The following is an 11,562-nucleotide window of genomic DNA, read 5'->3' as shown; positions in this document are numbered from 1 at the left end:
GAATCCCCAAGCTAATCGCCAGGGGAATTGCTGGTGGAATGGGAGGCTGAGAGCTGAGACCAAGGGCCAACAGCCATGACTGGCAGCAAAGATATAGGCCTTAGGGACCAAATGCCAGAAACAGGGGATTGAGAGCTAGTCAGGATGGGGCACCAAGAGCTGCCTTTGGCTAGGGATGGGAGGAGGAGCTTTAGGTGGAGTGTCCCTCAACTAAAGCTGGAAGGGCTTTTTACTGGATCTGGGAATTCTGTCTGCTGGATTTGTGTTGGGAATGTCAGCCAGAAGGGCCCAAAGGGCAGTGGAGGCCACTGGAGAGTTTAGGGAGGGAGAAGCAGGCTGGAATTCTGGAGTGAGGGAAGCTGTGAGTGGAGAATCGGGATATGGGAATAGGTGACTATAAGGTTGGGGAGTGGTTGGGGTGGGGGAAGAAAGAGGCTGCATGGGAAGTGAGAGGAGAAAGTGGCGGGAAGTGAGGAATCGCAGAGGGAAAAGGAGGTTACAACAGCAATGGTGGAGTGAGTCCATAGGCTAAGATGGTTGTTCCTGGAGATGACATTTGAAAGCCATTTTGAGAGATTGTATTTCACAGGATGAAAGAAAGTGTCCATGTAGTTTGTGTTTTGAGAACCTCAAGATGTTTGAAAGTGTTTTTTGGCCAGTGAAGTATATTTGAAGTGATGTAATGTAGACACTGTTGTAGTGAAAGAAACAGGACAGGCCACGTTTCAGCAAACAAACCAGGGATTATGACTGGCTCAACCGTTTCAGTGATGTTGTTTGAGAAATATTCAGCAGAGCGCCAGGGAAAAATCTTCTTCAGAACAGTGCCCTGCAATCTTTTAATACCATATGTGAAGGCAGACAGAAGCCCAGTTTACTTCCATCATATCCAAAAGAAGATGTAGCACCCAGTTAGTCATGAGCTGGCATTGCATCCTTGACTTCTGTGCTGAAGTGACTCTCAACGTCTTTGTTTCAGAGGTCCCCACTGAACCACAATTGATACTGGTCTATTTGAAACTGTAAATACATTTGTAAGCAAGCTAGCCATTTGGAGGTCACTTTGAATATTATTTCACACTGTAAACATGAGTGTTGTATGTTTCATGACTGCAGTCTGACATCTATACCATGCCTCTCATAGCCCCATTAGGAAGACCACAGAAATTGTGGAAATCAGAACAGGACAAAGTTGAGAGCCAAGGGCAAGACACATTAATTCATTGAGAAGGTCTCTTATTTGAAAGCCCTTTTCTGCAGAAAAAATTTCCTGTTCTTCAATTAATAATAGTCATTTGTTTTGGTCATTTAGATATAATGTTTAGTTATTATTTCAAACATGATAAAGTATGATTAAAATCCTTGCATGTCTGGGAATAATACATTTTGGGGCAGAATTGCTATGCAACTTTGGTGTAGTTTTGGTCTTCATCAGAAGATCAAGAGAATATTTGGGGAAACTACAGATCATTTTTGGCATTTCATTCAGTTTTCACCAAAACTGTAAAAGATTGGGGCAAATAAATCTTAGTTATTTTTAAATAGCTGGAACATGAAAAGAAAGATAAAATACATTTGCAAATGGTTCCCCTTTTGTTAGTGTGGTGATCTGGTGGCTTCTAATTTTACATAAAAAATAAACAAACACAGGTAAATATTTTTGACAATTTTGTAAGATTTTGTCGTGATAGAATGGCTCAGCACTCGATGAGACTGTTTACCAATTGAATCTTTGCTCATTATTGGCTCTGGAAAATGAAACAAATCCAGTAACATTCTCCTATAGAGGGAGGGCAACGGTCATATTGTTATATGTCTAAATGATTTGGGGCTGCTTCTCTCTTCTGTTATCACAGCTGGCAGCCATACTACGCTCACAAGGAATTACAAGTATGTTAATGTTTTGTCCATCTGCTTGCTACAAATTTCCACCCACCCCCTTCCCCATCCGTCCATCATCAGGCTTCTCACACCACACGTTCTCCCTTATCCTTTGAAATAATAATTCCAAGAAATTTACGCAAAGGTGTGAGCTGGTTGAGAAAGGAGACAGTTCATTGTTGCCAATGTCAATGAATGGTCAGGTCAAAGCAGGATCCAAGCCCAGCACCATTAACTTTATCTTGCCTTGTTTAAATTGATTTCTACTCCCTTTCTCTTGCTGTCATCTCCCAAATTGGAGGAGACAGCAGGTTGGGCTCCTGTCTTTGATCTTTAATGTGCTAAGTGTCACCTGGGAGAATATGGTGAGAAGGACTGACTGAGGGAAAAAAATGTGCCAATTATGGAACATTCACAACTGTTATTAGATTAATTTGAAACAAAGGGGAAATGATACTAATATCCCATGCTTCTCTGTTAGATGGGCCGCTCTGCATTTTGGCCTGAGTTAGAGATGAAAGTTTCAGCTACAATCTAATCAGAAGCACAAAAGGTGCAGAAACAAACTGATCCATGAATACCATGGTTGGTTGTGAATTTTGTAACTCAAACTGGTGCAGGTGAATGATCTTCACCTTTCTTTCTGCAACATTGAGGATCTCCTTTCAGCCCCATTCCCACCCAGAAGCTAATTCAAATTGGAAAACCATATGAACAAGGACAAAGGAGTGATCCCCCTCTTAAATGGGTTGTCTTAAAGTTATTTTGAGCAAAAGTAATCTTCTTCTGTTCCATAAATATTAAACCACCTTTAATAATACTTTTCTGTACTTCTGACAAAACCCTTTTTAAAATAAATGCATCTCAATTACAATTGTAGAAAATCAATTTCCAGGGGAATCACTTTGAAGAATAGATGGCACACAGTCAGATATAGAGTGAGAAATCAGAGTCAGGAGCTGAGCATTTATTTAAGCCTGTCTTCTGTATAAGAACAGCCTGTAATAAAGGGAATGGGGCTTTGGGCCTTACTGTATATGTTGATAGCACAGCCTTTGAACCACATTTAAGTGCAGCTGCAGCCAAACCATAAGTGAAGAAGACAGAGTTGAGTTTGTGATGTTGTAGGTACAGAGCTGAAAACGTGGTGTTGGAAAAGCGCAGCAGGTCAGGCAGCATCCAAGGAGCAGGAGAATCGACATTTCGGGCATGAGCCCTTCTTCAGGAATTCCTGAAGATTCCTGAAGAAGGGCTCATGCCCGAAACGTCGATTCTCCTGCTCCTTGGATGTTGCCTGACCTGCTGCGCTTTTGCAGCAACACATTTTCAGCTCTGATCGCCAGCATCTGCAGTCCTCACTTTCTCTATTTTGTAGGTACAGACAGCTGACCTGCTTTGTTCTCCTTGCAGTCCAGCAGTGTAATGTCAGATGTATGAATGGTGGCTCTTGCTCAGATGACAGCTGTATTTGCCAGAAAGGATACACTGGGACGCACTGTGGGCAACGTGAGTATCAACACCACATGACTACAAATAGACTTTACCTTAGATCTCAGTGCACAGAGGGCTGAGGGCTTTGAGAGATGTTAATCAGGGCAAATGTTTGCCACTCCAGAGCTGCATGTAATTTCAGTGCATTCATTGAGTAAAACTATTTAGGAAACAGCATCAGTCTGTAGCTAATCATGCAAGATTATAACTGTACAGCAGTGATACAAGACCACCTCTTGTACTGTTAAATGTTCAGTGGGTTGATTGCAGTTTCATTGTTCTTTCTGCACCGAATGCCTGTTTTATATCAATGTCCAGTAGAAGAGATGTGGCAGTCTTTGTTCATACAATAAATTTGTAAGTTCAACTATCTAGGCGAGTGGTTATGCTTGATTACTGGTTTTAATATTTAGTAGTCACACTGACCATTACCTGTCATATAAAACAATTAGCATCACTCAAAAAAAATGAATTTCTGCCAAAATAAACACAAGGATTACCAATAATTTCAAGAATAGATTAATAATATAAATAAAGCCTGGGGTGAACATTCTAATGACTGTGATATCCCTAGTGGCAGGCCTGTATCATTAACCATTGATGTAACCCATATGGAAGGCATTTGAAGACATACTTTAACTTATCTCCCTGACAATCTGTCTGTCACATTTGACATTATTTGGCATATCTGTTGCTGAACAAAGTTGGAAGTTTCCAGGAAGCCATGATTCATACAAGAATCTGGCTTGTGAAGGATACGTTTCAGGACTATTTCACACTGACTTGTGCTGGGAATCTGTAACGGCTACATTTGTTTCCGCTAAATATCATATTTAATCCAAACCATATTTATTGCATTTTAAATAGCTTTAAGAAAAGAATTGCTATTGTGTCTTTGTTCAAACCAATGATGTGGGCACATTGCCAAAGGGTGACATATTTTCTTTCCATCATTAGCTGTGTGTAAGAATGGCTGCCAGAATGGAGGGCGATGCATTGGACCGAGTCGCTGTGCGTGTGTGTACGGGTTCACTGGGCCACAGTGTGAACGAGGTAAGGCCATGTCTGAGGGGTGGCTCAGTTCTAGGGTTGTGGACTACATGCCAGGAATTAATCTTTAACACTATGTGAATTTTGTTCCTAAATATTTACATTGGAATCACCACAGGTTCCAAGTGATCAGGGTCAACTTCAATGCTGTCTGATTGAAAATCATGTTCAAACATTTTCTGGGTGGGCTTTTTTACTGAAATTAGTATCCCGTATGAAGGTGATAGATGGACATGAAACTCCCAGTGGGTGACTATGACACAGTGATGTGAAAATGTCACATGGATGTGGACAGATGTGAAAATACATTAATAGTGTAAATGTGATGCTTGAATATTATGTATATGCCCTGAAAGGAACAAGAAACATAAATAATTTTAAAATCTACATTTGCGCAGCAACTCATGTGACCACGAGACAACCCAAAGTGCTCTACAGCTATCAAAGCACTTTTGAAAGGCAGTCACTGTTGTGGTAAAGACCAAAATTACAAAGCAAATAAAACGGAAGTGGAAAATAAACTCAGAAAAGGCAGAGAGAAAAAAAATTATTCCTAGCTGTCAAAAAACTAAAAATAAAGAATTGCGGAGAAATTGCTGGAGAAATTCAGCAGGTATGGCAGCATCTGCAGAGAGAGAAAAACAGAGTTAATATTTTGAGACCAGTGTATCTTCTCATTTACAGCTAAGTTGTAAAAAAAACTGAGAAGGTAATAGAATATAATTGAGCTGCTAGGTGTAGCCATTCTTAAACTGGACCAGGCAAGCATCAGTGATAAAATAACCATAGGGTTCCTAACACTGATGGCACCTGCACCGTTCTCTCACACAAAGTTTGACGTTGGACAGTGAATAAAATGTTTGAAAAATCAACAGAAGAGTGATTTTTGCACCTGGGTATGAATAGCATTGCTTGTATAATACTGTTGTCAGTTGAAGTACAGTTTAAACACTGGAAAAAAGAAATAAGAGTCAGCAGTGCTGGATTAGTCGGATTAATATCAATAAATGAGGAGTCAATGACATAGTGCAGGCTGAAAGGGAGTATTATGTTCAGTATAGTGAGTCAATGTATTAGTATTACAATGTATTGTTTGTTACACAAAGTGTAGGTGGGGACCAATTCTTAAGTCTTACAATGTGGTGGGGCTGGGTTAACATCAGCAGCAATGGTCAATGACATAACGTATTGGTTTGTGGAAGTTACTGATCCCAGTCATGTGAGGGAACAGGCTCACCATTAATGGGCATTGATTCACACACCTTGCTGCCTGATGGGGATGGCTGAGTTTAATCATGTGAGGGAGCTGGATTAATACCAAAGAAACAAATCCAGCTGTAGAGCAGTTACTGAATTCCACAGTGAGGAGTTGGAGCTGTTGCTAGGTTGGTTTTCTGGATGTGCCATCCTTGTTGTCAACTTTATGGATGCACCGACCCCACATGGACCACTGTTGTTCAAAAAGGTAGCTCACCAACACCTTCTCCAGGGATGAGCCATAAATGTTGGCCCAGCCACGTCCACCACATCCTGTGAAAGAACAGAATATAAAAGAGATCTAAGGGGCAACATTTTCACACAGAGGGTGGTACGTGTATGGAATGAGCTGCCAGAGGATGTCGTGGAGGCTGGTACAATTGCAACATTTAAGAGGCATTTGGATGGGTATATGAATAGGAAGGGTTTGGAGGGATATGGGCCGGGTGCTGGCAGGTGGATTGGGTTGGGACTAGATTGGGTTGGGATATCTGGTCGGCATGGACGGGTTGGACCGAAGGATTTGTTTCCATGCTGTACATCTCTATGACTCTATAATACAGTCTGTTCTGCTATAACATCTGTTTCTTCAACTCAAACTGGCTTTAATGTGATTGAAGAATTTAGACCATTATTTGTAGAAGGTGAACTTTCCTTACCTGAATTGGCTGTAACGCGATTTTGGCCCCATTCATTTAAATGGCTTTTTCACAATTTTCTTCTAATGTGAGATCGCATGATAATGCAACAATCGCGTTTTATTAGAACTGACTTGAATTGAGTTGAATTTATTGTCACGTGGATCGAGGCACAGTGAAAAGCTTTGTCTTGCGAGCAATACAGACAGATCACAGAGTTAAGTAACATAGATAAGTAAATAATAGGTAAACAGTGGTAAAAACAAAAACACAGGTACAAGCGAATGTTAAGAGTTTGTGAGCCAATTCAGTATTCTAACAACAGTAGGTTAGAAACTGTTATGAAACCGGCTGTACACACAAAAGGAGAAACTTGGGAAAGGTAAGGTATGTTGCATGGTGGAGGCACTGGGCAATTTAAATGCAAGAATTTACATTGGAGTCATAGTCATAGAGTGATAGAGATGTACAGCATAGAAACAGACCCTTCGGTCCAACCCATCCATGCTGACCAGATATCCAAACCCAATCTAGTCCCACCTGCCAGCACCCAGCCCATATCCCTCCAAACCCTTCCTATTCATATACCTATCTAAATGCCATTTAAATGTTGCAATTGTACAAGCCTCCACCACTTCCTCTGGCAGCTCATTCCATACACGTACCACCCTCTGTGTGAAAAAGTTGCCCCTTAGGTCCCTTTTATATCTTTCCCCTATCACCCTAAACCTATGCCCTCTAGTTCTGGACTCCCCCACCCAAGGGAAAAGACTTTGTCTATTATCCTATCCATGCCCCTCATAATTTTATAAACCTCTATACAGTCACCCCTCAGCCTCTGACGCTCCAAGGAAAACAGCCCCAGCCTGTTCAGCCTCTCCCTGTAGCTCTATTCCTCCAACCCTGGCAACATCTTTGTAAATCTTTTCTGAACCCTTTCAAGTATCACAACATCTTTCCGATAGGAAGGAGACCAGAATTGCATACAATATTCCAACAGTGGCTTAACTAATGTCCTGTACAGCTGCAACATGACCTCCCAACTCCTGTACTCAATATTCTGACCAATAAAGAAAAGCATACCAAATGCCTTCTTCACTATCCTATCTATCTGCGACTCCACTTTCAAGGAGCTATGAACCTGCACTCCAAGGTCTCTTTGTTCAGCAACACTCCCTAGGACCTTACCATTAAGTGTATAAGTCCTGCTAAGATTTGCTTTCCCAAAATGCAGCACTTCGCATTTATCGGAATTAAACTCCATCTGCCACTCCTCAGCCCATTGGCCCATCTGAGCAAGCGCTAAGGAATTAGAGCCATAGGTGAGCAAGACTTAGTGCAAGATAGGAGAAAGGAAAACAGTTTTGGATGAGTTGACATTTACTGAGGATGGCATTTTAGGGCCCCATTTTTCAGGAAGGATGTACCGACCCTGGAGTGTGTGCAGAGGAGGCTCACCAGAATGGTCCCAGCTTTGAAAAGCTTAAATTATGAGGAACGTTTGAGGACTATGGGTCTATACTAGATGGAGTTTAGAAGGATGAGAGGGGATCTAATTGTAACTTACAGAATACTGAATGGCCTGGAGTGGATGTTGGGAAGATGTTTCCATTGGTATGGGAGACTAGGACCCGAGGGGACAGCCTTAGAGTAAAGGGAAGACGTTTTAGAACAGAGGTAAGGAGAAACTTCTTCAGCCATAGAGTGGGAAATCTATGGAATTCACTGCCACAGAAGGCTGTAGAGGCCAGATCATTGAGTATATTTAAGACTGAGACAGATAGGTTTGTGAGTATCAACGGGATCAAGGTTACAGGGAGAAAGTGGGAGAATAGGGTTGAGAAACGTATCAGCCACGATTGAATGGTGGAGCAAATTCGATGGGCTGAATGGTCTAATTTCTGCTCCTATGTCTTATGGTCTTGTGGTCACCACTCCTTGGCTTTCAGAGGGTGCCCCCACATATCACGTGAAGATTCAAAGTATCCTGGTGGCCATTTGCTTCTCTCCCCGAGGCCTGCTGTCTGCAGAGTTGTCCCTGGCCAGATCTCTCTCGGATGAATCTGCTACCCAGCTCAATGCTGTTTTTCTGACCCCCTTGAGCATAAAGACCAAGGCTGACACCATAGTAAAGCACAGAGGGAAAGCTGGTCTGTCAGAGGTCTGTCTTCCGAATGAGACATTAAACCAGGCCCCACTGACCCGAACTGGAGGATGTAAAATATTCAGATCCTTTGAGGAGCAGGGATGTTATTCCCAATAGCCTGGACAATATTTATCCCTTAAACAACATCGCACAAAAAACAAGATTTTCATTTTGCTGTTTGTCGAAGCTTGCTATGTGTTACTTGGCTGCTGTTTTTCCTATAATGCCACAGAGATCAGACTTCAAAAAGTCAGTTGCCTGTGAAGTGCTGAGATATCCAATGGAAGGTGCTATATATATATATATATATATATATATATACAAATAGCTCTTAATTTAATTTTCATTGCAGCCTGAAATAAGAATTATTTTAACTGCTTGCAGTCCTCCTCCAGCTTGCAATTGGGTGATAGTTTCTTCTCATTCCCTCAGGCCTCAGCCTCATCTGAATATGCAAATTTAATCTCGAAAACATTTACTGTTCCCCACTACTGCTTCACTTAAATCTAGAATAGTGAGCACTCTAGGCTGCTGAATAATTTAATTTTAATAATACTGCTCTTATTGCATTAGTATAATCCGGGGTGAGCAGGATTGAAAGTCTGCTGCTTTCAAATAACAAACCTGCACAAAAATAGTAATTTTATGGTGGACGCTATTAACACCATATAGCCACCACTCATATTTAAGAAATACAGGTTTTGACCATTTCACCCATCCATTAGATTCCTGCTAATACTCATTAAACTGTAGGGTTGTCACTGCACTAAATGGTGGCTGCATTTACCTTTCATAAGTTGGTCTGTCTGGTGTCCTGTCCATAATGTGAAGGGGGGATACACGAGTGTACAATAAACATGTTTGAAGCCCACAGAGTTAGCATCACTTGGTCAGCACTAGGGCTCTGATACCCAGTGGTTTCTGATGGTAATTTACAGGAGAGAAGCATGTGATTGTGTTACAGAAGCGCCAGGACTGGCTTCATTTGTCTGCAGTAAGTACTTGCTTGTGCCTTTGAGTTTCAGGTGAGACACAGCTCCCATTGTTTTACAGAAGCTACAGATTCTGTTTCAGCTGCCTCTTTGAAAGTGTTTATCAGTGACCTGGGGCACTAATGCCTCAGCAGGAATGGCTCTGCTAATTTGTTCTGTTCTGCATTAGCATTGATACCTTTTGGGGCCCACTCCAAAGACTGTTACTCTGGCAGGAAACAGGCTAAGAACTATTACTCTGGCAAGTCACAGGCAAGAGACTATTACTATAGCAAGACACAGATGAGACACTATTACTCTGGCAGGATATAAGGCTAGGGACTATTACTCTGATAGGATATAGGCTAGGGATTATTACTCTGGCAGGACACAGGCAAGAGACTATTACTCTGGCAGGACACAGGTGAGAAACTATTACTCTGGCAGGATATTGGCTAGGGACTATTACTCTGGCAGGATAGAGGTGAAGGACTATTACTCTGGCAGGACACAGGTGAGGGACCATTACTCTGGTAGGACATAGGTGAGGGACTATTACTCTGGCAAGATATAGGCTAGAGACAATTACTCTGGCAGGATAGAGGTGAAGGACTATTACTCTGGTAGGACACAGGTGAGGGACTATTTATTACTCCTGTGAGTCTGTTTCCAGAAACTATTTCTGAGTGAGATTGACACCAGTGATTATTACTCTGGTAGAGCTTACACCAGGGACCAAGATTTATTTCATGGGCTTATTATGTTAGTGAAAGCAGATCTGAGGACATTCCAGTCGATGGGAATTGTATCCCGCTGTCCAGTCTCTCCTTGTCCTCTGAAGCACTGCAGCAAGAACTAACGAGCAACGGAATAGCACTGGCAAAAAATCAATTTCCAAGTCTTTTTCATTTGAAAATTATACTTTAATGATAAATTATCTATAAGTAAAAAAACAAATACAACACAGGTCTATACAGACTACAGAAACTACTGTGAAATTTGGACATTCCTCATCACAGCTTTAATCCATGTTGCAACAAAAAGGACATTTTCTAATGGCGAAAGGAAACGATATTCCCATTAAGGCTACAAGGATATCTCGAAACTTAACAGAACCTCACTATATTTTGGCAAAACGACCTTCAACTTTCTCCACTGCACCTTGGTGGCAGCTGCCTTGAGCTTTAATACATCCCTCAGCTCGTGGTCCTGGACCTGGGAGTATGCCAGTCTGCAACACTCCGTCAACCCCTTGCTCTGGAGGATCACAAACAATTTTCAGGGTGTAGCTTTGTCCTGCTTTAGTACACCATACTGAGACTACAAGCTTCTTCATAGCGGGACAGCCATGATGCTCTCACAGGTAGGTTGGGGGACAGAATTAATGTACTTAGAATTAGCATGATTGTTCAGGCTTTGTAGCAATACCTCATTGAAGCAAATTGTTTGCTCATGGTCACTAGGGTTTCACTGAGATTGAATCCTGCCTGCCTTATAGGTTTCATGTCACTATTAGAGTGATAGAGTCATAGAGATGTACAGCATGGAAACAGACACTTGCGTTCAACTCGTCTATTCAGAACAGATACCCTAAATTAACCCTAAAACCATTTGCCAGCATTTGGCCCATATCCCTCCAAACCCTCCCAATTCATGTACCATCCAGATGCCTTTTAAATGATGTAATTGTAAAACTCTCCACCACTTCCTCTGGCAGCTTATTCCATACACACACCACCCTCTGTGTGGAAAAAGTTGCTCCTTAGATCCCTTTTAGATCTTTCCCCTCTCACCTTAAATCTATGCCCTCTAGTTTTGGACACCCCGACCCTGAGGAAACGACCTGATTATTTACCCTATTCATGCCCCTCATGATTTTAGAAACTTTTATACGGTCACCCCCAGCATCCGACACTCCAGGGAAATAGCTTAATCAGCCTCTCCCAAAAGCTCAAAACCTCCAACCCTGGCAACAGCCTTGTTAATCTTTTCTGCACTCTTTTAAGTTGAACAGCGTCTTTCCTAGAGCAGGGAGACCAGAATTGAACATAGTATTCCAAAAGTGGCCTATCCAATGTCCTGTACAGCCACAACATGACCTCTTAGTTTTAAAGCAAAGACAGATTCA

General features: G+C 41.8%; 1 protein-coding gene across 1 annotated transcript in view; it reads left to right on the top strand.

Moving 5' to 3' along the window:
* fbn2b (fibrillin 2b) overlaps nucleotides 1-11,562 on the top strand; it is a 401,753-nt gene that overhangs the window by 97,140 nt on the left and 293,051 nt on the right. The window contains exons 4-5 of the mRNA XM_072593951.1: nucleotides 3,292-3,387; nucleotides 4,330-4,425. Of these exons, the coding sequence (XP_072450052.1) occupies nucleotides 3,292-3,387; nucleotides 4,330-4,425 (192 nt within the window). The remainder of the gene's footprint in view (nucleotides 1-3,291; nucleotides 3,388-4,329; nucleotides 4,426-11,562) is intronic.

Source organism: Chiloscyllium punctatum, chromosome 24, assembly GCF_047496795.1.
Source record: "Chiloscyllium punctatum isolate Juve2018m chromosome 24, sChiPun1.3, whole genome shotgun sequence".
Classification (NCBI taxonomy): Eukaryota; Metazoa; Chordata; class Chondrichthyes; order Orectolobiformes; family Hemiscylliidae; genus Chiloscyllium; species Chiloscyllium punctatum.
Note: the sequence above shows the minus strand (reverse complement) of the source record. Positions and strands in the feature narration are given on the sequence as shown.